The 27934-nt window shown below is 43.8% G+C and overlaps 1 protein-coding gene across 2 annotated transcripts in view; it reads right to left on the bottom strand.

Moving 5' to 3' along the window:
* Positions 1–4731: 4731 nt before the first annotated feature.
* Positions 4732–27934, bottom strand: part of FCHSD2 (FCH and double SH3 domains 2) — a 283860-nt gene continuing 260657 nt past the window's right edge. For both annotated transcript variants that reach the window (XM_049780261.1, XM_049780262.1), the window contains 7 exons: positions 19039–19173; positions 10740–10823; positions 10440–10617; positions 9915–10135; positions 8910–9039; positions 8322–8404; positions 4732–5804 (listed from right to left, as the gene is read on the bottom strand). In XM_049780261.1, the coding sequence (XP_049636218.1) occupies positions 5721–5804; positions 8322–8404; positions 8910–9039; positions 9915–10135; positions 10440–10617; positions 10740–10823; positions 19039–19173 (915 nt within the window). In that variant the 3' untranslated portion in view covers positions 4732–5720. The remainder of the gene's footprint in view (positions 5805–8321; positions 8405–8909; positions 9040–9914; positions 10136–10439; positions 10618–10739; positions 10824–19038; positions 19174–27934) is intronic.

The raw sequence follows: 27934 nt of genomic DNA, 5'->3' as shown, positions 1-27934 counted from the left end.
TTTCTCAGGAGCTATGGCCACATATCCTGAAACCCCTACTGCCTACAGGAAATCCTGAGGCCTCAGGACATGAGTCCCTGTTGTCTCTGCTGCTGCTTCTTTCTCTTGCTCTTCTGATCATGCTTCACATGACATTTCCCTTCACCTGGAACCTTTCTGCCCTTCAGCCCCAACTCACACCTAACTTTCAGGATGCCTCAGGTGGGCTATGTGCAGTGGTCCTCCTTGCCCTGTACACCCCTGGTGGTTTCCACTACCCTTTTTTTGGGAGAGGCCCAGATGGAGAAAGCTCCCAAAAAATGTTTATTGAAGTGGTACATTTCTCTTCCTCAAGGACCCAGTAGATCTAAAAGGAGACTCATCCTAGCACCCCAGCCCATTTGACCTGATGCCTGTTGGCCAGCAGGAGCTGCCTGATCCTTCTTCCTGGCTTAAGGTTGGACCTGCAGAAAGGTACAGGCAGGAGCTGCCTGTGCTGGGACTGCTGTGATTGCTCCAAGGTCAGGGCAGGTTGCTGTCTTATAGCTTCTTCCCTTAGCACTTTCTCCTGTCCATCTACCTCTCTCTCTTTTTTTTTTGGTTTTTGGGCCACACCAGGCGGTGCTCAGGGGTTACTCCTGGCTGTCTGCTCAGAAATAGCTCCTGGCAGGTATGAGGGACCATATGGGACACCGGGATTTGAACCAACTACCTTTGGTTCAGGATTGGCTGCTTGCAAGGCAAACACCATTGTGCTATCTCTCTGGGCCCCATCTACCTCTCTCTTAAAGGAGAAAAAAGGCAGAGATTAGTGAGGTGTGACTACATAGCTTCATGCTTACACTCTTTTTTTTAGGCCACAGCTGGTGGTGCTCAGTTTACTTCTGTTAGTGGTGACCTTATGTGGTGCCAAGGATTGAACCTGGAATCCCTGGTTCCAGGGAGACCATGCAAAACCTTGTTCCCTGTAATATCCACTTCACTTTACAACAAAACAAAAACAAAATGTCTTGTGTTTTGTTTTTGGCCCATACCCAATGATGCCTAGGGGTTACTCCTTTTTTTTTTTTTTTGTTTTTGGGGCACCCATAGTGGTGCTCAGAAATTGCTCCTTGTGGTCTGGAAAGACCATATAAGATGCCGGAGATCAAACCTCGGTTGGTCCCGGGTCACCATGTGCAAGGCAAATACCCTACCGCTGTACTATCACTCTGGCTACTCTGGCTAGAATGAAGGTTACTCTTTATTCTGTGCTCAGGAATCACTCCTGGCAGTGTCTGGAGGACCTCGAGATGCCAGAGATCAAACAAATGTCAGCTGTGTGCAAGGCAAACGCCCTACTTGCTATTTTATAACCTGGACTCAAAAAATGTCTTTTACTAATAAATCTGACTAGGGCTGTCGGGCAGATGTGCTGTCATCTGTCCTCAGCAGAGAGGTCATTTTTTTGTCTAACCTAGCATCTTCTAGTTCCATCTGGACCTACCCTCATTTCACCCCAGCCTGGAAGGGACATGGCCTCTGTAGCAACATTTGGCATCTGGGGCTGTAGGATTGAGTGAGCCTTTATCCAGCAACACCGTTTTGAAGTTAGGAATCAGACAACCTAGAAAAGTTGCTGAGTAAAGGGTCAGCTGGACCCCAGGGAAAGTGATCCCTGTCCCCCTAAAGCCTTCCCTTCTTCCAGGGTGAATGATGGCAAGTTGTCGTTCCAGGGTGCACATACCTTTACCTGCTGAGGGTTGGGATGAGGTGCAGAAGGCCAGAGAGGCTCAAAATTATTCCTGGTACTGGGTTCTCAGCTTTGTCATCAGATGCTCAGGGACTGTGCCTGAGTTTTTGCCCATTGTCAAACCTGTCATGGCCTTTGTTCTTGCTGTGTGTGCAGACAGGCCCAGAGAGAAGGTCTTGCCCAGTTAGAAGCAGAAGAAATTAGGGACCCAGCCCTCAGACACCCCTCTAAAGTGGGGCTGGATATAGGTCATTGACAGAATGAAAGCTCCCTAGGTATAATTCCAAATTTGATCCTGCAAACCCCACTCCCCCAAGTTACCTCCCCATTCTTGAGATATGCTTGAGCCCAGCTGCTGTTCCCCACTGGAGATAAGCATCCACCCTCCTCTTGCAAGGGGTGAGGTTGCTTGTGTCTATACCCAGCCTGGGGCCAGTGCCCCTGATGGACCCTCTCTGTGAGATGCAAACACTGTATCTGCTATTGGTAGCTAATTTGTTTTTGGCCCATATCAAGCTGTGCACAGGGCTTACTCTCTTGGCTCTGTGCTCAGGGGACCATATGGGGTTCTGGGGATCCAACCTGGGTTGGTCACATGCAAGGGGAGCCTTACTACAATAATATCTCCGGCCCCATATTTCTCTGGACTCATCAGTGTGTCCAGCTTCTCTGCACATGATGGGCCTCCTGAAATCAGACGTGGGAGCGGGCAAACACACTGGGCAGGTGTTTACTATGGAGAATAGGACTGGGAATCTTGTTTGTGGGTTCATGTCTGTTGTTTCAGGGTAACATTCCAGAAAAATATTCCCAGGCCAGATCTCCCAGACAAGGCAGAAGTGCTGCCTTTGGTTGTTTTTGGCTGGTGGGACCAGGGGAAAAGGAATGAGACACTCTGGCACTCACTGGGTTCTGGGCAGACGGAGCTTTCACAGAGCAGACACAGAGGGAAGCCGAGAAGAACCAGACATCAGTTGTATCAAGTTCTAGTGGTTGGGGACAATTATAATTCTTTCATTATATACTGTTGCTGGGGGCATTAGATCTACATTGTGAGAGGTCAAATTGGGTCTCACACATTTAAGGCACGCAACCCGGCCACCCTGATTCAGTGATCCTCCCTCTGCTAAAAGAAAAATGCAGCTTTTTCTTTTGGTTATACAAAACAACTTGATGAGAAAGTAAATGCAGGGGCTGGAAGATAGCATGGAGGTAAGGCATTTGTCTTGTGTGCAGAAGGACAGTGGTTCAAATCCAGGCATCCCATATGGTCCCCTGAACCTGCCAGGAGCAATTTCTGAGCATAGAGCCAGGAGTAACCCCTGAGCGCTGCCAGGTATGACCCCAAAACCAAAAACAACAACAACAACGAAAGAAAAATGCAAAGATCTGGAGCAGCCACGTGCTCACATAGGGTCACTGAGAGCAACAAGCCAAACGCTGCAGCTTCTGGGGCAGCAAGTGAAAGAGTGGAGCCAGAGACATGACCATCGTGCAGGGGGGTCATTATGGTCCATGTGGGGTCTTCAGCTTAAATTAAAAAACTTTTTTTGGCAGGGGTAGGGGATGAGGGGGCATTGATGGTGGGAATGTTACACTGGTGAAGGGCGGGATATTCTGTTTATGACTGAAACCCAACTACAAACTTGCTTGTAATCATGGTGCTTAAATATTTCTATATTAAAATTCTTTTAAGCTTTTGGGCCACATGGGCCTGTACTCAGGAATTATTACTGAATGGGGACCACATGGTCTAAGGTTGGCCCTGTGTAAGGGAAGGGCCTTCTCCCTTTTCCCCAGTACTATTTTTCTGGGCCCTTGTGCTGGGAAGCCTTAACATGCCCATGTCCTAACTGTGCCTGTGGCAGCCCCTCATGAAAAAGTCTTGCAGGCACAGGCCACAAATTCTGTGTCCAGCATCCAGCATTCAATTCGTGGCAGGTGTCTAGCATAAGGCACTGCTTGTCCTGTGGACAGAGCCACATCCTTCTTCCTTCATGGTTGCTGGAAGGCTTCCTGGGAGGCGACAACATATGAACCACTAAAGGTTACATGGAAGTCTGTTCACCTAAATTTTTTCATCAAGAAGCCCAGAAAACGTAATTTCATTTTTTTTATTATTCAACATTTTTACATAATAAATACAAACTTTGTACAGCCACTGTAAAGAAAGCACATTTGCACAGAGGCGCCTCCAAGTGCCGCCCTGTAGCTGAGGCGCAGCGTTACCTGTCCTGGAGGGAACAGGGTGGGGGGGTCCTGTTTAAAAAGGAGGCATATGTTTATTTTCTCTTAAAATAAAATTAGCAGCTCTTCCAAAAAATATCTTAAAATATAACAAAAGATTTCAAACAACCCTCTGAGAATGTGGAAACCCAGGCTGCACGGTAATTTGGCCAGCGAGGAGGGCGTGGAGAGGGTGGCAGAGCTGCCTGCAGAGTGTGGGGATCCAGAGATGTTCGGCATGTTGGCAAACTTTCATTCAGTCTTGGGGAAAAAAAAACCACCCTCTGAATTTTTTTCTTTAAACTTAAGAATAAGTTTGATAAACACAAAAAAAGACCTCAAATAGATCAACAGGTTAAAGAAAAATGCAGAAAAAAAAACCCCAAATAACAAAGAGCCCTCAATCACGGAGCAGAGTCCCCCACAGGCACGACGGCCATGGGAAGTTATCACACAAGCGACTGACTGAGAATGGCTTAAGCTGGGACCTCATGTGGGGCCTAAAATCCCATGGGGACATTTGGCAAACATTTCAAGTCTTCAAAGATTCTCAGGAGGCATGGAGTTTTCAAAGCATAAGATGGACTTTTTTGGGTTAAGTTCTGTAAAGTTGATTTCTTTTTAAGAAAAGGAAAAAAGAAAAAGCAACTGGCAAAGTCCCTCAGTCTCGAGGTAGTGCGTGCCCTGTGTCCATGTGACTTGGGTCTTCTTGGGGACACGCACAGCTCGTCTTTTCCTTGTCACTTTGTACTGGGGCAGGATTGCAGGATTTACAAGATCTAAATCCTTAGAAAACCAGAGCTGATTCTGTTCATGAGCCACAGGGTCTTCTCCCCAAGGAGAAGTCCAGAAGCTGCTTCTGCACTGGGAGGTTTTGGTCTGTGCCTGCCACATCAGCTTTCTGGGCCAGTACTCTGACTGGATCCCACAGTGCTCAAGGCCTTTCTCTGCAGGAGAGAAGCTCAACAGTGCAGTCTGTGTCCTCAACTTATTTAGACATTCAGTTGGCAGGTGTACCCATCACAGGAGTACATGCTGCCAAAATTAAGCTGGGAAAAAAACACCCTATGGCCAAAAGAACATGGCGCTGGCTCACTTCTGCCTGGGATGCTTGCTGCTGCTGCTGTGAGCCCAGCCTCCTGTCTGCTAGTTCAGGCCCTCCACGCGAGCTCCACTAATACTAAATGCACGGCATAAATATTAATACAAAGGGTACTATTATTGTTTTCCTCCTGTTAGTTGCGGAAGGATGTGCATTAATGCAGTCGGTGCTAGACGCAGGGCACTCTGCTGTTTCCCAATGCGGTTTCCCTTTCTCAGTCCAGGGGACTAATTGTGGGGAGGAGCCAGCCTCTCCTGAAATCCGTCCTTCAGCTTCCTTTTGTAGCCATCATGATCCGATTAAACTCAATCAGGCAAGCAGAAGCCACTTGGAGAAAGGGGAGCAGATGCCACTTGTGGTGGCCACAGTAATATACTGTACGAGTGTACTGAGCAGTGTCTCTAGGACTATGCCCTGACCTGGGCCTGGTGCGCATCTCCTGTGAGCGAGGATGTGTGCTTACTGTAGGAGAGATGACATAGAAAATGACAACAACAACAACAAAAAGGCACAAAAGATTGAAAACATGAGAGGAGTTGGCCAGCACCCAGTCACAGCTCACCCTCATGGCTCTTGCTCTGGTCAAGAGTCATCATCATGCAAAGGTGCCTAAAAAAAACAAGAGTGGCCACACTCCAAGTCTGGCCCTGATTGTAGCAACTGTGGAGAAGTGCTCTGTCATCACACCAGCGTGATCTCCACGTCCTCCAGCTTCTCGGGGGGCCTTCGCTGGCTCTGTGTGGGTGGCGGGGGAGCTGCCCGGACCTTGGAGGGAAACAATGACACGGACCATCAGTTAGCTCCTGCTTCAGTGCCGGACATGGCCAGACCCCAACCACATGGCCCTTCAAGGACATGGGCAGCCCAAGGCTCAAAGCAATGTCCTGAGTGCATCCTGGTAACCTTATTTTTGCTGTTTCCTACACTGGGGTGGTAGTGGGATCCTTGTCCTGAAGGAATAAAGTGAAACCAGTAAATTGGTTCTGACCCAAAGCTTTGTAGGCATAAAACTCACTAAAGCCTGCAAAGCAATCTCCAAAGATGCTTGGAAAATAGGAGAGCAATGCTTAAAAACCCCCCAAAGTGGGGCTGAAGTGATATCACAGTAGGCAGGGTGTGTGACTTGCATGCAGCTGATTCCCGGCATCCCAAATAGTCTCCTAAGCCTGCTAGTAGTGATTTCTGAGCTCAGAGCCAGGAGTAATACCTGAACGATGCTGGGTGTGGTTCCCAAAACCAAAAGAAGCAAACCAAAAACCTCTGGAGAGTGGTTAAGAATAAATTAGGCCTAGAACAGTCATGAAAGGCCTCACTGAGTCATATTAGGAAACTTGAACTTTATGCTGTGGGCAAAGAGGCTTGGGAGATTTAAAACAGCAATGTTACATGTGAAAAAATGGCTCAGGTGACAGTGGATGGTGTGGATGTGGCCAAAGCAGAGGGAAGGACCATATGGGAGCATTCCTGGGACCACCCCAAAGAGGTAGGTCTGACAGCTGTCTTTGAGGTAAGTCTGGCAGGATGGGCACCAGTGTCCTGCAGGAAGTAGTACGAGGGAGATACCAAAAGGGCACCAGCACACTGGGAGGATGGGGATCCCATGGACCAGGACAGGCGATATGGAAGGGAATGGGTGGCAGATAATTCCTTCACAGGTGCTGAGATTGGAGGTCTGGCACATGAAACCTGGAGATACCTACAAGATGTCTGGTACATGGGGCTGGAGTGATAGCACAGCGGTAGGGCATTTGCCTTGCACACGGCTGACCCAGGATGGACCTGGGTTCAATCTCTGGCATCCTATATGGTCTCCTGAGCCAGGAGTGATTTCTGAGCAGAGCCAGGAGTAACCCCTGAGCATCACTGGGCATGCCCCTCCCCCCCAAAAAAAAGGATATCTGTGGTTCAAAGAGGAGGGCACTTGGGAATGGTCAGTGAATAACTGGGCTTCAAGGCTGGAAGGAGATGAGTGAGTGCAGGGGAAGAAGGAGGAAGCCTGCATGGACAGTGGAAGGGAAAGGTAGAGAGAAAGAGGCCTAGAGAGTGTGGGAGCACATGGGGCCCTATTCCTAACTTCCACTCTGCCCCATCATAGCTGAGGAATAAAAGTGTGGAAATTATAGATGTGTGAGAGCATGGGGGGTAGGCATGGTGGGCCACAGCACCACCATAAAGAGAAAAGAAAGTGACATAGGTCACATCACTGTTGTGCTGACAATCTCAACAATCTGTCTCAAGCTTTCAGAATCAAGTTCTTCACAGTGAAGCTGCCAGAGGATGGCTGCGGGGTGAACAAAGCCCAAGTATCTAGGACACTGGAGAAACAGAGACACAATGCTAAGTCAGCATGGAGGCCGAGGTTAGCTAGGAAGGAAGGAATGGGGGCTCCCAGGAAGCAGAGGGAGAGGTGAAGAAGTGTGATCTTTGGAACAGCATCAGGGAATAGCAACTCTCAATTATCAGAGGGGCACAAGGTGCATCATGTCATTCCATCGTGAGGGCCCTCAAAGTGGAGCTCTGGAAACCTGGCCCAGTAACTGCCTTTCCACTTGTGTGGGGCAGCAACAGGGAGCCATGTGGAGCCTATGCAAAGTAGCCGCCCCTCTGTTGATTTATTGGGGCCACCTCCAGCAGGGTCAGGAGGATTCTGAGGTAGATTAAGCCTTCCATGATGTGTTTTTAATTCACTAGGTCTCTCTTTAAAATTTTCTTTATTTATTTATTGCCTACACCTGATGGTGCTCAAGGATCATGTCTGTCTCTGGGCTCAAGGGACCATATATGGTACTGGGGATCAAATTCAGGTTTGCCATGTGCAAGACAAGACCCTACCTGCTGCTGTATTATTGCTCCAACCTCTCTTTTTCAAAAAATATTGAGATATAACCAACATATAAATGTTTTTATGCATAGTGTTTCTTTTCAAGGGCTTCTTTTGGGATTATTTTGAGTTTGGGCCAAACCTAGTGATGTAAGGCTGGGACACCCTATGGTTCTGGAATTGCACTTGGGGCTTCACACAAACAAGGCAAGTACTTTACCACCGAGCCACCTTCAGTCCCTCAAGACCCCTTTTGGAGGTGGGGAGGTGGGGCCATGCCTGGTGATGCTCAGGGCTTACTCCTGGCTCTGTGTTCAGCTCTTTTCATGGTCCTAAATCCATCTCATCCTTATGCCCTCATTCAGGGGGCATAAGTAACAACACAGGGCTACCAGAACCTCTAAGTTCTACATTTCCGTTTGGGAGAACCATACACAAGGCTTTCCAGCTTAAAGACTTACAGGCCGCAGTTTGCCGTAGGAGGTGTCAGGAGTGTGACGCGGAGCCTGGGAGAATCCTGGTGATTCGGCCTGGAAGCTGTTTTCTGAGAGGGAATTGGAACCACTCACTTTATTGATTGATTTTCCCCCTCCCTTCCTGGGCAAGGCAGTGCCTGGGGCATTATGTGGTGCCAGAGGTTGAAGCCAAGCCTCTGGCAGGCAAAGCATGACTTCACTCTGCTAAGCTATTTTTCTGGCCCTCATTTATTTTTTATTTACTGTTTTTCTGTAATAACCACTTATATTCCCTACTGGACTCCCCCCCAACCCTTTCCCTTCTCTGTCTTGCTGTCATAGCCTTGATGCTGGCTGTAGGCTGATAGCATGTGTAGCACCAGGAACACTTGGGGATCATCACACTGGGTGAGGTGGGGTAATGCGAGGGATCAAATTCATGGCCTCTGGCCACCCTGTTCCTTAGCTTACAACCCCACACTCCTAAGCTGCTCATTGCTGTGTGCTGTTAAGCAGTGTTGTTCAGCCTTCAGGTGAATCCAAGAGTCACAGACTAGAGATGGATCCCACTCTGAGCTGGGGGGGTCCGCTTACCATTGGCTGAGGGGGAGCGGGGAAAGAACTGGGAACCCCTCTTGTCCGGGCTGGGGTAGGGACTGCTGGGAGGCTGGTCGTACAGTGGCAGTGGTGGCAGGGAGCTGGCGGGCTTTGGAGAAGGCGAGACCTGCAGCAGAGAAAGGAGGTCACACGGCTATTATGGAGGCCGGGTAGGCCCCTGTCCATGCCAGACAACTTTCTCTCTGGAGTGGAGCCCTGACAACTGCTGTTTTATTTTTTTCTCAGCCATGTCAGAGAGCAAAGGAGCCTGGAACAATCACTCTAGACCCTGACTGTGTTGCTCTTCACTATTTTCCGTCAGGGAGCTCCTTGTACTACTGACTTTTGTTTATCTTGCATGGTCACTGAGTCAGGCCATTCTAAAGTGTTCTCGAAAACATGCCTCTGTGAAGATAAAAAACACCAGGCAGAGTTTCTGACTCCCCCAGGTTTCACAAACATTGGGAGAAAGCCACAATAGTTGAGATGGGGTAGGTAAGTGCCTCAACATCCTGGACCTGCAGGTCTGCTGCAAGAGATCCAATAGGGGATTTCCTACTAGGCAAGTGTTGCTGGGGTGAGGGCAGTCTTGCCTCAGGTGAGGAGGAGCTGGCATGTTCAGGAGTTCTTGGAAATGAATTGGAGGAATCAGGGCTGGGAAGGCTCTGATTGCGAAGGAAAGAGTAAGCTACTATCTTCACGCCTTCTGCTAATCTCAGACAGTGTGGCCCTCTCTGTTTGGCTTCCTTCTCTCCACCAAACCAGTCTGGGTCTGTCACATACAATGAAGAATTATGGTACATCACTGGAGTATATATAGTATAGATGCTACACAAGAGTCAGACTGGGGAGGGCAGGCTTTCCCAAATCCAAGTTACCAGACAATGGTAAATGAAGATGAAGTGGAAAGGGAAGGTGGGGGACCACAGTGCACTTCCGAGTGGGTCAACAGACTCTCCCAGGATTCATTCTGTCGGAATGTTTTCTCCTCCTCCTGCTTACCTGGACCTCTCGTGTCAATGGAATGTCACCATTTTCCGAGGCTGACAGCTCTTCCACTAGCACCGATGGGAAGACGCCAACCCGCCCATTGAATTCCCCTTCCCAGAAGCCGTCATCATCCTGGTTTTCTTTGTTCAAGATTCGAATGGTTGCTCCCTCCGGAAAAGATAATTCATCATCGGTCTGGCCCTCATAGTCATAAAGTGCTTTCACGAAACAGACTAGGTGGCAAGTGAGAGAGAAAGACAGAAAGTGAGCCAGTAAGCACAGTGATAGCCAGATTCCTTTTGTAGCCTCCCCAATGCCCAGGACCAGGCTGAAAACACTGTCCAGACCAAAGTGATACTGTTTTTACTTACTGAGGATTGACCTTATCTCTACTGCCTCAGATAAACTTGATAGAACCAAAGGAAACATTACAGAACAGGAATAATGTGTGCCTTTTAACCTAATAAGGCTGACTCCAGGGCAATATAGTTCAGGCCAAATGGGACCAAACAAAGAACGCCTCGTTTCAGTCTTTACCGCTGGCATCTCCGTTGAGGCTGCCTGAAACGAGTTCGGCCTCCGTGGAATTGCTGGATGTGTGTGACCGGCTGTCCAAAGCAGCCAAGGACTGCAGCATGCTCAGTAGGCTGTTCGAGGTGGGGAACTGTAGGTACTTTTCTGGCACATAACCCACTTGGCCAACTTTATTTCGAGCCTGAGTAAAAGACATGTGACAAAACAAGGTTTGCACACACAATTTGGACAGGGCATCAAAAGAACCAAAACAAACGCCTGAAAACATCACAAGAAGGGGGCGATATGAGCAAAGGAATATACCTTTACCCAGTCTTCCATATCTCCATCTTCAATCACTTCTAACACCTCATGCTCCTCAATGGTCAACTCATCTGGTTGAGAAGCCTGTAATGTAGGATGGTCATGGACAAAATGGAAAAGGTTAGATAAGGAGCAGAGGTGAGGTGGTCGTAACAAAAACTGGGGATCAAAATACGGAAATGACTTCAAGACACATACTGAACATAAACTTAAGCACTGTAAAACTCTCAGAATGAGGTGAAGTTTTACTTTTTAGAAAAGTAAACAAACCAAAGTTACAACAGACAGAGGAGAAACGGAATCGCCTAGTGGCAGTGCAGCTCAGTGAGCAAAGCACTCTGTGAGCCAGCTCTAGCACAGGCTTCTGCTCGCCTGTCCTGTGCCTTGAGGCCTCCAGGTCTTCAACATGGCAAGCCTGCCATTAGCAGAGGACTGGCGGGTTGATGGAGGATGAATATGCAAAGAACCATGGTGACTTGGGAAGCACAGGCAACAGAGAAAGCAGGGGATTCAGGCCGCACCAGATGGCTAGCACGATGGTGTGCGCTGTGAGAATGTGACTATGCACATGGGTCAATGATGGCTCGAGCAATGCCTAGGATTGTCTGCATTGCTGTAAATGAGTGGCCAAGAGAAGAAAGCTGGAGGGAAGGAAATGATTGTGATCCAGATCAAATCTGGATTTAGGACATTCCAATTTAAACATGGAGATTGGGTCAATCCAATTTGGTGCTTTGACACAAACCACTAACTGATGGTTTTATTACCTGACAGGAGTCCAGTATTGCCCCCATAGCCTGGAAAATCTAAGTGCAAACTCTCTCACGGATGTTCACAGAGTGGAGAGAGATGTGGTTGTGTTTCTATCATGTGGAGCAGTGTGAGATCTATGGGCATCTTCAGGTTCATATTAGCCTTAAAAGCTTTCCCTAAGATCAGTGAAAACTAATCGCCAGGGCTATTCCAGTTTCTCAAATCTTAACAGTGTCAAAGTGTAAAGTATCTTGTAGTTATATACACAAAAATAACTTCCTAAGACTCATTTCCTAGTTCGAGTGCACTAGAATATTTCATCAAACCCAGACTCTGGATTGTCGCAATAGCAGCTTAAGACAGAAAAACACTGTGACTGGTTAACCAATTACTGAAACACTTCAGGGCCAGAGTCTCAGCAAATGACCTCTGGTCTCAAAATTATGAGGGAAGAAAAAAAAGGAGCTGTATGGTTTTTCCTGGGGAATTTCTACTGACGTGAAGCCACAGGGTGCCCTGAACATAGCAGTAAAAAACACCCATGACACAAACTTCCTTTTGTTTTTCCCAATTCTTTGGCAAGACTCAAAGTGTCCATGCCACCAGGTTTCAGTGTGAGGGAGCCTGGTAGAGGGATATTGAGAGCACCCTTCTATTTCTGCTTGTGGAAGAGAATCTCATAGGGTACCAGCATGTCACCTGAGCAGAAGTTGGCCCTCACCAGATCATCCTTTGAGCAATGCCCACCACCTCTGTTGACTATGGTCATGGTGGCCTCTAGGGGCTTTGATGCTGACACACTTCCTTCTCAAAAACCCTGTCTTTGTTCACCAGGCTATGTCTGCTGCTCCACAGGGCAGCTCTGTGGCCCTTGGTTTAGATCAGTAGCCGGCAACCTGCGGCTCGAGAGCCATGTATGGCTCTTTACACTTTTAATTTGGCTCTTCTGTGTGCCCGGCGGCCGCTCCAGGAGTCAGGACTGTGCTCCTAGCCTCTGTCAGTGCTTGCCCTGTGTGGCTGTCAAAATAAATTTCAATCGTAGTTTTGGAGAGATTTGGCTCAGTTGAAAAAAAAGGTTGCCGCCCACTGGTTTAGATCATTGTAGGTGTAGGTCTGGCTTTAGACTCCTTACTATGGGCAAATAAGCAGTGGCCTCCTCTGCACTTAATTTTCCTTTTCTATTCCTGTATACTCCAGTGGTGCTGAGTTCTACTTTTTGGGGGTGGTGGTTTGTGTGCATCTACTTTGAACAACTCTATATTCCCACATGGGAAAGAGCATAGCACTCTACATGAAAGGTGTTTGTAATACTGGTTGAATGAATAGATGGGCTGATAATCATCTTCCTTAAGGGGCTATTAAAAGGATTAGAAGACAAAGTACCCAGATGCCAGGCACATAGTGCTTCTTAAATGGTAGCTGTTTTATTGCTCTTGATTTGCTGCCAAGCTCACATTTTCCCAGACAGTCCTAATGTCTGCCACTGCGCCCTTAGCTCTCACGAGGTTTGTGCATTCAGCCACCTTGCACTCTAGTGAATTGTCTGCCTTGTGGGATTCTGACTGCGATGACTTACTAAAGTCAGGGATATCATCTGTATTTACTCCAGTGAAAGAGAGCCAGTGGTCAGGAAATGAGTGCAAGATAAACACAGGCTCTCATGCTGTCCACTCAGTCCCCCGTGTCCAAAGTCAGGATTTGGGAGCAGCCTTTCTTTCCATGCCCATCACCAGCAATTTACTTTCTTTGGAAACAATGTCCTTTCTTGATTGTCAGAGTATTATATATTCACTGGAGAAAATCTGAGAAATATATATAATTGAGATTTTTTTTGGGGGGGGTTGGGGCACACTTGGCTAAGCCCAGGGATTACTCCTGATGTTGCGCATAATAATCACTCCTAGCAGTGAACAGGGACCACATAGGATGTCGTGGATCAAGCCTGAGTAGGCTGCATGCAAGGCAAGCGCCCTACCTACTGTGCCACTCTTAATTGGGATCTTTTACAAATACACATTCTGATAACTTATTTAAAAAAATAACACAGCCTAGGCCAAGGGAATTCTCTCTTTAATATCCCTAATAGTTACTGTGCCTATGCAGGGGGAAAAAGAAAAAAAAAAAAAAGCACAAAATAACCATATTATCCACATATATATTTATTTATTGATTTTTTTTGACTTCTTTATTTTGGTGTAGATATTGAAGTTGATATCTCCAATTTTATTTTATTTTATTTTATTTTATTTTATATTTTATCTTATCTTTCTCTTTCTTTTTGCACTTCGGCATGGTTTGATTTCAGGACCGAGACTATTGTGTGGTGTTTGTCTCTATTGCTGTAGTGCTCACTGGATATTTGATCTTTCTTTCTGTCTTGTGGTGGTGCTTCTATTACCTTTTTCATGTCCTCTCTCAAACTGAGGTTGAAAGCCTCTAGAAGGACTCTGCCCATTTTTAGCTTATTTAATTTTTCCTTCCTTCCTTCCTTCCTTCCTTCCTTCCTTCCTTCCTTCCTTCCTTCCTTCCTTCCTTCCTTCCTTCCTTCCTTCCTTCCTTCCTTCCTTCCTTCCTTCCTTCCTTCCTCCCTCCCTCCCTCCCTCCCTCCCTCCCTCCCTCCCTCCTTCCTTCCTTTATCCCATGCTATTGCTTTTCTTTCCTTCAAACAAAACCACATAACTTGAATTATCTAGCTCTGTCTCTCAAATAGAGGGCACCAGGACCAAACAGATATATGATCACTAACAGTAAGCTCGACAAAAAGGGGACCACCTATTCTAGCTGCCTGGGGGTGATGGGGATATGGGTTGCAGGAGGGAACAGGGATGGGGGAGGACAAATTTGGTGATGGGTATTCCTCTGATTCAATGCTAATATGTACCTAAAATACTACTGTGAAAGATATGTAAGCTAATATGATCAAAATTAAAAAAAAAAAAAAAGTAAAAGGCCACTACCTGTTTATTAGCACAGGCCCTTGTTTATTCCATCAAGAACAGGGAAATTTCCTCCCAGACTGGTGAGTGGCCATGTATTGTGTTGCACTGACTCTGACTTGTCTTTCATTAAATGTAACACAAAGTCTTTTTTTAAAAAAAAAAAATACAGCTTTTCCTCATACATAAAAATTTCTCTATTCTTACTAATAAAATTTCCAATTATTTTCATATTATATGTTTGGGTCATGTTCTGTATAGTTAATTCCTTTAATTCTTCCCTTTCTGGACTGAGAACTTTTATTTATTATTAATTAATTTATTTTTCAGCCCACTCTTGGTGGCACTGGGGAGATCCTATGTGGTGTTGGGATTTGAATCAGTGTTGTATGCTAGCCAAGCATCTAAACCTTTATACTATCTCTTTAGCCCCTGGACTATGAACTTTAAACTGTTACGGAGAAGTAATATCATGAAAGAACATTATATATACATATTTTCTATATTCTGGGTGATTTCCTTAAGATGGATATTATTAGGGCCAAAAGTTATGAGCGTGGTTTGTTTTGGGGTCATATCCAGCAGTGTTCAGGGATTTAATCTGGCTTTGCACTCTGGGATCACTCTTGACAGGTTTCTGTGGGGACTATATGTAGTTCTGGGGATCACACCTGGTTCAGTCGCATGCAAGACAAATGCCTTATCTGTTATACTATTGCTTCAGAGAAGTTACAAGCATTTTTAAAGCATTAAATCTAACTATGTTTTATATTGGGATACACCCTGTGGTGTTTAGGGGTTACTTCTGGCATTGTGCTTGAGTATACCATGTGGTGCTGGTGCTGAGTCTAGGTGTTCTGAATATGAAGCATGTGCTCCTGCCTGTTAGACTATATCTCTGACCTCTCTAACCATTCATTTTAGGGTTTGCTATTTTTTGTTTGTTTTTTGGGGTCGTACCCAGCAGCGCTCAGGAGTGACTCCTGGCTCTACACTCAGAAATCACTACTAGCAGGCTTGGGGACCACATGGGATACCGGGATTTGAACCACTGTCCTGCATGCAAGGCAAATGCTCTGCCGCCATGCTATCTCTCTGGCCCAGGGTTTGTTATTTTTTGGGGGCTACACTCAGCTTGGTTTTTGGGGAACATGTAGCGCTGTGAATCAATCCAGTGCTTTATGCATTGCAAGGCAAGTGCTCTATCATGTTTTTGTTTTTTTTTTTGATTTTTGGGCCACACCCATTTGACGCTCAGGGGTTACTCCTGGCTATGTGCTCAGAAATCGCCCCTGGCTTGGGGGGACCATATGGGACGCCGGGGAATCAAATCGTGGTCCGTCCTACGCTAGCGCTTGCAAGGCAGACACCTTACCTCTAGCGCCACCTTCCCGGCCCCAAGTGCTATATCATGGAGCCACAACCTCAGTCCAAAATTATAGATTTTCTTGGTTCTCATCAGATTAATCCAGGTCTCCTATGTTGATCTGAACTATAGAAGTCACTCTTAGGTTTACAGACTAAGCCTCTCTTTCAGCCCATGAGATTGTATCTGTCTCCACCACAATTAGGGCTTCCATCTCTAGTGTCCAATCTGGTTTTGGGACATTCAGTCATTCTTCCCAGGCAGAAGAAAAGCCCAAATTTCATGTGAGGGCCAGAGTGATAGCACAGCAGGTAGAGTGTCTGCCGTGCATGCTGCTCACCCTGGTTTGATTCCTGGCATTCCATATGGTTCCCTAAGCCTGCCAGGAATGGTTTCTGAATAGAGTCAGGAGTAATTCCTGAGCACCTTTGAGTGTGGTCCCAAAGCAAAAACAAACAATTTTGGTGTAGTCTACATGGGCCTTGACAACAGAATGAGCAAGTCTCTGGGTCTTGTGGTTTTGTTCCTCACACTTGGTTATTGAAATAGCAATAAATTTCCTATTTTCTGAAAATCTCATTTTTTTTCATCCAACTGTATCCTTTTCTCTTCATTTTGCTTATTAGGCTCTTTCTTTGCCCTACCTTCTTATATTTAGAAGACTGTATTTGTGACCTAATTTAAATGCCATCTCAGCTGCAAAATTTCTCAACACCATTACAGGAAGAATTATGGGTTTTACTTCCACTATACATGCTTTCAAATACAATATTGTGTTTCAATTTAACATTTATTGACCCAAAAAATCTATTCCTGAGCAATAGGGATTATGTCACATTCGATCTTGCAATCCTACAACTCTTCTCATATCAGGCACTTGATGAATGCTCAGTGATTAACTACAGTTTACAGTCTGAATCACCAGTCATGCCCAGGATAAGCCAGTAGAGGGAAAGCTAGAAAAGTCACTTAGAAACAGAGGAGTACTTCCATTTACAGAACGTAGATTTTTTGGGGGATTAAGAGGGGTTAAGGGACCACGTGGTGACAGAACTCAGGATTCCTACATGCCACATGCAAAGCATGTGCTCTAAACCTTTGAGCCATCTCTCTAAGGATTTTACGTTTTAATTCTAGAACTTCAAAGTAAATAAAATACTGTCAGTGAAACAAGGAAACCCATCCCTAGACTTAGAATCACTAACATTGTTCCAAATATTTCAGAAGATGACTTTTATGTTTTAAAAAATATTATTAAAATAGTTTACACGAAAAAAGATGCCAACCTTTCAGAAAAGTGGAAGTATTATTCATTTAAACCAACAACAAAAAGGTCCATGAATCACTGATAGCATGAGGAGTATATGTTGTGAACTTGGGGAAACCTGGGACAGTGACAAGGATCAGACTGTCCTAGGTATGATCAGGGGATATTCTTTCCAGACCTTTCCTTGTGTGGTCTTTCAGCACAGGGTCTACCTCAGCACAGCAGCCAGAGGTTATTCCTTGATCTGTGCCTTCCTTACACTAGTCCTTCTCCCTTCCACATTTACTGAGCAAATAATGTGTCAGTAAATGTTCTAAGTACTTTAGTAAATGTTTTAAGTCCTAAGTGCTGAAGACACATTGGAAAAGGTTAGACAGGGACAAGGTTTCTGCTTCTATGAATTGGTGTATAAGTCAGAAATATGGAAACATACTTAAGCTTGTCTGGCAGCAAGGATTATATATAGTAAACTCAACAGTGTCAATGGCTGTGGAAGAGAGAGCTGGATTTGAGGAGTTGTTTATATATTTAGGCAACCACTGGGGACTGAGGTAGGTACTACTTGAGCTAAGTCTCAGTGCAGAACAGTGGGCAGCAGTAAATCAATATCTGGGAAAAGATAGTTCAAGGTTGGGGCTGTAGGAAGAACAGTGCTGTCAAGACAGGAAGGAACCCAGTGCTTCTGAAGACATGAACAGCAGCCAAAGTGGCTAATGCAGCAAGCGAGCTGGAGATGACACTAAGTCAGGGAGATGGGCAGGGTGCAGATCTATCCACATTACAAAACTCAGTAAAGAGGGAATTTTTTTTTTTTTTTTTTTACTTTTGCTTGTTTTGGTTTTTGGGCCACATTCAGCAGTGCTCAGAGGTTACTCCTGGATCTGTGCTCATGGGTCACTCCTAGTACTGCTCAGGGGACCACATGGAATGCCAGGGATCAAAACCAGGTAGGCCGCGTGCAAGGCAAACACTCTATATGCTGTGCTATTTCTCTGGCCCCTAAGAGTCGGTATTTCTATATGTGGGAAGTTTACAGTGGGGTTTAGTCAAGGAAAGAAAATAAACGCTATGTATTAAAGAGGAGGGGTAAATGGGAAGCAAAAATGAGGAAGGGACAGCAATCATGAATTGTTTTATTTTTACTTTTTTCTGATCTTTTTCATTCTATAGTAATCAAAGTGAAGGTTTAAGCTAACATGGGAAAAAGCGAATGCATTCTGAGTATATTATGGAGGTAAACTCAAAGGACTGACAGGACTAGATGAGGTGAATGAGGGAAAAAGAAACAGGAGAAAATTCAATTTTGTATGAATAAAGAGTTAACATGAGCACAGAGCAAGGTTGAAGGAGATGAACTATTATACCAAATCAGGTCTGGAACCTACCATCTATTTCTCCAGATCCTTGTTTAAAATGGAAACAGGAGATAGTTATATTCATATTAAGAAAGGTTAAGGTAGAGCTGGAGAGAGACTACAAAAAGTTATAGCTACAACTTTGGTTCATATCCTGATATCCTGAGCACAGAGCCACGAATGGCCTCATGAGTAATGCCTAATAAGGACCCAAAATAAAAGAGAAAGGGGTATAGGTTAAAAAATGCTTTGAAAAATTTTAATTTTATTTTTAGGATTCTCATTATGGAAGATCCTATGTTGGCAGGCAATTGATAATAAGGGCAAGAGTTGATTTTATTGAAAATTTACTGATGCCAGATACTAGATTAAGTTACATATTATTACTCAAACTGGTCCCATAACACAGATTTAAAAATAGAGGCTGGAAGCAACTGAGATGGGTGTGATCAAGAAGCTCCTAAGGTAGGATCTGAACTCAAGCTGGGTGACAGCACTGCCTGGACTCTGCACCACTCTGCCGTGTTACCTCCTGTAGCAACTGAATAGTAACCAGATGCTGTGTGGTGTGAGGGGCTGGACAGATGCAGGCATTCACAGCAGTATGTAAGCAAACACAAACCTTGTAGGAGTAGACGACTTTGCACGTCAGAGGGTAGCTCCTTAAGGTGCCGGATGGGCTGGAGCTGCTGTCATCAAACACATCCATGCTGTCCTCCAACTCTTCACCTTCTTCCCTCTCGGCATCAGTGTGAATCTAGGAAACACCAGGAAGCACTGGTTAACTCATGTTCTTCAAGAAAGCAACTGGAACCAAACCCAAAGTCAACGACACTGGAATCGATACCCAATCTACAGCAAGCTATACACAAAGGAGACCTCTCACACTAGCAGTCCAAGGGACAAAGTGGGGAAGTATGGGATGCATGCTGGGAACAGGGATGGAGAAAGGACATCACTGGTGGTGGGAATGGCCCTAATTCTTTGTCACTATGTACCTTAATTATTACTGTGAAAGATGTGTAATTCACTTTGATCACAATAAAAGTAATTAAAAAAGAAAGAAAAGAAAGCAACTGGGATCAGGGAAAACACTTAACACCTGAGTTTAGGCCACAGTGACAGTACAGTAGTGAACTGCGTTCAATCCACAGAATCCATATGGTGCCTCAGTCCTGCCAGGAGTAATTTCCTGAGTGCAGAGGTGTAATCTGAACACTGTTTAGTATAGCACTGCCCCCCAAATAAAACTAAATTAAAAATACCCCCCAAAATTCCAAACACACCCTGCTATTTCACAAAATCTTGATTTAACTGCAGGTAGAAATAAGAAAATAAGAGAAATGCTCTCATTTGCATTTTCAGGTAAATGAAGGAGACTTCTAAAAAAATCAGTAGAGAAATTTTTTTCAGACATTATATAGGCAATATAATTTCTTCTTTTTTGTTGCTAAATATTGATAAAAGTTTAATATTGAATAAAAGTCTCATAATTTAAAACCGATTATATTGGGAAACAGGAAAAGATTTCTAGAATTCTGATCCTAAACCAAACAATTGGGGGTGGTAGAGGTGGACTTTTTTTTGGACCACACCCAGTGGCACCCAGGGTTACTTCTGCATTGAGAAATCACACCTGGCAAGCTTCGAGGACCATATAGGATGTCAGGGATTGAACCTGGTCACATGCAAGACAGATGCCTTGCTCAGTGTGCTACTGATCTGACCCGATGGTGATGATTTTTAAATGCTATCAAGGACCATCCCTGGCTGGCAGAAATGTAAATGCTACATATTTTTAAGAAGAACCTCCATCCACTGAAATTAAGAACTAAACACACAATTTGATCTAGCAATTCTATTTCTGTGAATTCACTATAAAGAAATAAAAGTATCAGGTTGTAAAATATATTCCAAGCTGTTTGTTGCAATGTTGTTGAAGTTTCAAAATGCAGGACACAACCTATATGCCAGTCATTGAGTTATATTTGAATAAACTATGACACACCCACAAATTAAATCATAATTAAATTATAATTAACAAAATTATAATAAAATAAAATAAATTAAATTATGATTAACACACAATTGAAAATGAATGATGAAATAGAAAGTCCAGAAATAAACCTTCACACATAAGACTAAGTGGCACTTTTTTGGTGGGGGACACACTCAATAAGGCTTATGGCTTACTTCTAGCTCTGCAGCCAGGACTTATAGCAGTGCTCAGAGGGACCATATGGGGACTGGAGATCAAACCTGGGTCAACTGTGTTCAAGGCAATCACCCTACTTGTAATATTACTCTGGCCCCTTAAATGACTTGGTGAGGATTTTAAGAATGTTCAATGGGAAAAGAACCACCTTCTCAACAATGGCACTGGGAAAACCAGGCATCCAGGTGTAAGAGTCAAGTTAGACCCTTATATGAATGAACACAATGAACACAAGAATAAAACTATGAAACTCAGAGAAAATAGAACTCCATGACACTGGATTTGAGAATGATTTGTCTGCTATGACACCAAAAGAATATCTAACAAAATATTAGTAACCAAGTAATGAACATAAAAGTTAATATAAGAGCAGGGCAGGTTTTAGAGAGATTAAGAAACTATTAAACCAATCAGGTCTGGAAATTTGGCACTGATTTATACAAGCCTTGCTTAATAAAGAGAAAGAAGTGCTTTATATTTAGATTAAGAAAGATAAAATGAAAAGAATTAGACATCATCAAGTTAACATTGTATGTATCAAAGAACAGAGTTATGGGGCTGGAGAGATATCATGGAGGTAGGGTGTTTGCCTTGCATGTAGAAGGAAGGTGGTTCAAATTCCAGCATTCCATATGGTCCCTCGAGCCTGTCAGGAGCGATTTCTGAGCATAGAGCCAAGAGTACCCCCTGAGCACTGCCCCCCCCCCATAAAAAGAACAGAGTTAAAAGGCAAAAACCACGTATCTGATAAGGGATTGATGCCCAGAATATGCAAACTATTCCTAAAACTCAGTAAGAAAACCCAAATCAAAAATTAACAATCAGGGGCCGGAGAGATAGCACAGCTGTGTTTGCCTTGCAAGCAGCTGACCCAGGACCTAAGGTGGTTGGTTCGAATTCCAGTGTCCCATATGGTCCCCCATGCCTGCCAGGGGCTATTTCTGAGCAGATAGCCAGGAATAACCCCTGAGCACCACCGGGTGTGGTCCAAAAATAGTCATTTCTCTGAGGAAGACTTACAAATGGCGAATGAGGGGCTGGGGCTATAGTACAATGGGCAGGTCTTGCATCCAGTGATCCCAGACTCGATCCCCAGATACCCATATGGTCCACTGTGCCCACCAGGAGTAATTCCTGACTGCAGAAACAAGAATAGCTCTTTAGTATTTTTGGGCGTGGCCCCAAAACCACAAAACAAAACAAAAAGTGGTGAGTCAGCATAGAAGATGCTGCTCAGTGACACTTAACATTACAGAAACAAAAACTAGAAGCACAATGAAATAACATCTCACAAGCACCAAGACATCTATTTAAAATAAAAAGGTGATTTGGAAAGATAATATAGTACATAAGGATCTGACCCACGTTTAATCTCTGTCATCCCATATGGTCCCTCTGATCCTGCCAGGAGAGATCCCTAAGTGCATAGCCAGGAGTAAGATCTGAGTACCACCTGGTGCTGCCCTAAACAACAAAAAATAAATAAATAAAATAAAGTAGGTCTGGAGAGACAGTCTGGGAGGCAAGGTGCTTGCCTTGCATGCAGCTGCACTGGTTGTAAGCCTGTACCACATATGGTCCCCTGAGTATGTCAGGTATTACTCCAGAGCTGAGAGTCAAAACAGCTTCTGAGCACAACTTAGGTATGGCTCTAAAACACACACTCATCAAACATAAAAAGATAATAACAAGTGTTGGCAAGGATGTGGAAAAATTGGAATACTAATGTACTGCTTGTAGGAATGTAAAATGGTGCAGTTGAATGCGGAAAATTATATGGCATTTCCTTATGGCCCAACAAATTCCACTCTGGAACTGAAAATAGGGACCTGAAAAAACATTTTTGATGGTTGACAGCAATACTATTCACAACAGCCAAAATGCGGAATCCTTCATGTCCACCGACAAATCAATGGATGAACAAAGTATGAATATACACATAACAGTTTATTTTTCAAATTTAAAAAATATTTTTGACAGAATGTCAAATGGGGATGTTAACTTTAAGTAAAATAATCCAATTGCAGACAGAACAGGAATTAATGTTGATAGCTGGGGTGGAGGGTTTGGAAGAATGTGAATTTATTGCTTAATGGGTACAGAGTTCAATTTTTGTGAGTTGAAAATGCAAAGTGATTATATCTGGTAAACAACATAAATGTACTCAATACCACTAAAACATATATATATATATATATATATATATATATTTTTTTTTTTTTTTTTTTGGTTTTTGGGTCACACCCAGCAATGCTGGGGTCACTTCTGGCTCTATGCTCAGAAATCTCTCCCAGCAGGCCTAGGGGACCATATGGGATGCCGGGATTCAAACCACCGACCTTCTGCATGCAAAGCAAACGCACTACCCCCATGCTCTCTCCAGCCCCTGAACCATATACTTAAAAATGGTAAATGGTACCATTAAATGGTAAACTTGTTAGATACAACCTTTTAAAATGCAGAAGGAAGATAATTTTCTTTTCTTCTTATTTATCTCTTTCTCTCTTATTTTGGGGGAACACCTGGCAATGCTCAGGGGGTTACTCCTGCCTATGAACATAGAAATTATGCCTGGCAGTACTCAGGGAACCATATGGGATGCCAGGGATCAAACAAGGGTTGTAAGTGTGTAAGACAAATGTCCTACCTGCTGTACTATCTCTCCAGTTCTGAAAATAATTTTCTAACCCTATTTCAATGTATATTCCCCAAAATAGCTAAAAGGTAAACCAAAGTGGTAGAGCATAAAATACTTATTTTGAAGATATTTTCATCATATTTCAGTACAAATACTATTCATATAAGCATAAATACTGATGGGGAAGAGTAAAAAAGAATGAAGACGGGAGAACAGAGTCAAATGGGCCTGGAGGAATAGTACAGTACCTCAGAGCTGAACTGTGGGATGTGACCTCCCCTTGGGGGCCCTGTAATTGAATGTGCAGGTCACTTTCTAGGTACTCACCTGCCCTGACCTCAGTTCCCAGATTTGCTTGGACAGAGTTTTTGGAAGCTCAAGTGAAGCTCTCAGATTTCGTGTGTGGCTAGTTATCCCCAAACTTCAGACCACAAGTGGATGTACAAGTGGATGAATGGCAGACAATTATAGACACTGAAAGTCCTATTGGAAATCCTTGTACTTTAGCCCAGTAACATATACACAAACCTAAAATCCAACCAAACAAAAAGCCTCATTATAATGGGGCACCTATGAACACTTGCCACAGGAGCAAAGGTCGTAGGATTTTTCAGACACAAGCCCACACCTAGACAATCATACCACTTGGACAGAAGTAAGCCTAACCCTTGTCATCGGTAAATGTAACATCTAAAACAATGGAAAAACAAAAGAACACTAGCGATGCCAACAGAAGACAACAAAAACCCAGATGTCTTGTCATCAGACCTCTTTAATCTGCCTTGAAGAAGTTATAGGGCAACAATCATATCAAAGCTTAATGATCTGAAAATCATGTTTCAGCAAGTTTATTGACTAATAAACTTGAAAATACACTCTGACAAAAAAGTGAAAGAAATCGTCCATATAGAAGTAACAGTAGTCAAGAACGTAGTAAGCCTTAGAAGCATTATGGATGATGCTGAAAAGCAAACTGAACACTCAAAGACTGGTACACAGTAAACAAATCCAGAAAGAAAGAAGAAATAGAAAAGAGAAAGTTAAAAATGAAGGAAAATTGAGGCTGGGACAATAGCACAGTGGTAGGATGTTTGCCTTGCATGCTGCTGATCCTTGATGGATCTGGGTTTGATCCCCGGTATCCTATATGGTCCCCTGAGCCTCCCAGGAGTAACTCCTAAGTGCAGTTGGGTGGGGTCCCCAAAACCTAAATAAATAAATAATTTTTTTAAAAAATGAAGGAAAAATCATTGACAGAAATAAAAAAATGTCTAAAAATGTTATTTATGCATTAAAAACAGGGATGGCCAACATGGTTTTTTTTTGGTGAGGGAGGTGCAGGGGTTTGGGTCTTGCCCAGTGGTGTTCAAGAATTACTCTCCAGGGGTCTCAAACTCGGGCCCGTGGGCCATTTGCAGCTCTCCGTACAACATTTTGTGGCCCTACCCTAGAGGAATCTTTTTTTTGTTTTGTTTTGTTTTAGTTGTTTGGGTCATATCCCCCAATGCTCAAGGCTTACTACTGACTTTGCACTCAAGGATCACTCCAACTTTGCCTCCTGTGGCCCCCAGGTAAATTGAGTTTGAAACCCATGGTTAGGGGAATAGATGTGGTTGGTGCTAAGGAGTAACCTGAATCAATCGCATTGTAAGTCAAGTGCTTTAACCTGCGTACCAACTCTCTAGTTGTGGTTTTTCTTTGGGGTGGGAGATATGGGTAATACACCTGGCTGTACTCAGTGTTGACTCCCCTGGCTCTGCACTTAGGGATCACTCCTGGCAGGCTATAGGGATCATATGGGGAGCATAAGATCAAACCTGGATTAGCTGTGTGCAAGGCAAGCACCCTACTTGCTGTACTATCATCCCAGCCCCAACCACACATGTTATTTTTAATCTACATTTTCAGTCAAGAAGCTTAAGTGTGTGATTCAGTGAATATAGAAGAGGTGGGGCCAGAGAGATAGCACAGTGGTAGGGTGTTTGGCTTGCAAGAAGAGGTAATGGTAAATGGTCAGGTCATTTTTTGGGATTCAAAGAATCAAAAAAAGGAGCTGTCTATATGGTCATGGTATATTTTTAAATGAATTATGGTAACATCTTAGGTAACTATCATTAACATTTAAAAACCGAGCCTCTCTGACACTGCTATTACACCAATGAATGTGAAGACTTGTGCTGGAAAGACAGTATGTGGCCAGCCTTGGTTTGATTGTCGGCATCACATATGGGTCCTCAGGGCACCACCAGATGTAATTCCTGATTGGAATTAAGTCCTAGCATCGCCAGGTGTGGCCTCAAGCCCCCCCTTTCTCCCCCCAAAAGTGAAAAACTTGTGTTCTGGAAGAAAAAAAATCATTATTATTACACTATCATTGTATGAAAATTTTCACATGTGTTGTCTACATTTCAAACTCTTATAATCTCCTTTTAACTGTTACTTGAAATTCTCTATAGCGGAGGTGACTGTATATCTCATTTTATGTACCAGCAGGTCACTGACAATACAGACTATTCCAGGGCACTTTGTTATTTAAAGTATAAAGATAATTATAGAGGGGCCGGAAAGACAGCATGGAGGGAAGGTGTTTGCCTTTCATGCAGAAGGTTGGTGGTTCGAATCCCGGCATCCCATATGGTCCCCTGAGCCTGACAGGAGCGATTTCTGAGCATAGAGCCAGGAGTAACCCCTGAGCGCTGCTGGGTTTGACCCCCCAAAAAAAAGGAAAATAAAAAAGATAATTGTAGAAACTACCACAAACTATTTAAACTTCCTTAAGTACATTTATATGTAGGTATTAAATACATTTATACCTATATTATACATTATATTATATACTATAACTTTAATATTCTGGCAAAGGTTAAAAACACTGTGTGGGAGCAGAGATAGTGCAGCAGTAGGGCATTTGCCTTGCAAGCAGCTGATCCAGGATGGATGGTGGTTCGAATCCTGGCATCCCATATGGTCCCCTGTGCCTGCCAGGAGAGCAATTTCTGAGTGCAGAGCCAGGAGTGCCGCCAGGCGGCAAAAAATGATAAAAAAAAAAAAATAACCCAAACCATTTAGGTATCACAAAAACAAAATTAAACATCCATGCACTGATAAAAGCTAAAATGAAAATGATGTGATTGTACAGCAAGCTTATAAAATACATAAGCAATGCTAATAAGTACTGTGTGCTGGCACTAGGAATCTATCAGAAACATTTTATCTTGGCAATAAGGCCGATATGTTATATTGCTCTATTGTCCTTCATTTTGGGTTCTATTCTCATGGAGAAGGAAAGGTTGCAGTGACAAAAACACAGGTCCCTGCCATGTACTTATGCATTGCTCTAACAGCTTTCCAAAGTATGTCAGCTCAGAGTAATGTCTTCCTTTGTTTTCTTCCATCACCCTCTGTAACTTAATTGTGCCCTGCTTTCTTGACCCAGCATTTCTAAAACCACTGTTTTTCAACAAGTACTCTTATCCCTTTTCCCTTCCTGCCACTTGACAGAACTTCCATCAAAACTACTCTTCTGAACTGTACTAGTATCTTTCTCTTTTTTTAGATGCTGTGAAATGCTTACTCTTAGTGCCAGGGCAGATAAGAAGAACCTCTCCTGGTTGGTTTTAGTATCTATCTTCTTGCACTCAGCAAAATAACTTCTGTAGGACTGCATCAGCGTTATGGCCTGGTGTGAAGAGAAAGCCTTCGATCCTGGGGTATCTATGCTGATTATGCTGTTTCTGTGTCGTGTGACCCTGAATAAATGGAAAACTGCTCAACTTCTATGACCTAATCTCTATCATGAAACTTGTTCACAGGGGTTACCAAAAGGATTACATGAAGTCATACATTTACCCTCCTAATATATGCCTGGTACACAGGAAGTACTTAATAAATCATGACTCTTACTTTTAAAAGGAAAGAAAAATCTAGATAAAGAAGCTGGTGATATCTAAAGGAAAGGAAGGCAGCCCTTCTGAACAGACTAGAAGAATCTCTGAATTCTATCTGAAAAGAAAAGTGATCATGGTGAACAGCATCCTAAATATAATACAAATAGATGATAAAAAAGGATGTTGAAACTAATATCAGCTAAAAGTCTTTCTGCTTCTAAGCAAGATGGAGTATTAGGGGCATGTTTTAACTTCTAGTCATAACGAGAAAACTTCAAAATATATGAGAAGACAATTTCAAAGGCACCTAACATAATGCAATGAATCCCTGGAGGATTGGAAACGAACATCTTGACAAATTTATTGTCTGAAGAAAACATGTAGGCTGAAATCCTGCAGGAGTGAAGCTTGGCAGGATCTGCGTACTCATGAATTAATAATTTTTGCAATATGGGGCTGGAGAGATAGCATGGAGGTAAAGCATTTGCCTCGCATGCGGAAGGACGATAGTTCAAATCCCGGCATCCCATATGGTCCCCCAGGCCCTCCAGGAGCAATTTCTGAGCATAGAGCCAGGAGTAACCCCTGAGTGCTGCTGGTGTGACCCAAAAATCAAATAATAATAATAATAATAATAATAATTTTTGCAATAGAATTCAGAATGACTGAAGTGACCAGAGTTCAGAAGAAAGAGTAATAAGGGAGAGAGAAATGCACAGAGAGAATTCCTTGGTGAGCACCAGACTAAAATATGAGAACACAACAGCCACTGCAAGCC

The sequence above is a fragment of the Suncus etruscus genome, chromosome 9, assembly GCF_024139225.1.
Source record: "Suncus etruscus isolate mSunEtr1 chromosome 9, mSunEtr1.pri.cur, whole genome shotgun sequence".
Classification (NCBI taxonomy): Eukaryota; Metazoa; Chordata; class Mammalia; order Eulipotyphla; family Soricidae; genus Suncus; species Suncus etruscus.
Note: the sequence above shows the minus strand (reverse complement) of the source record. Positions and strands in the feature narration are given on the sequence as shown.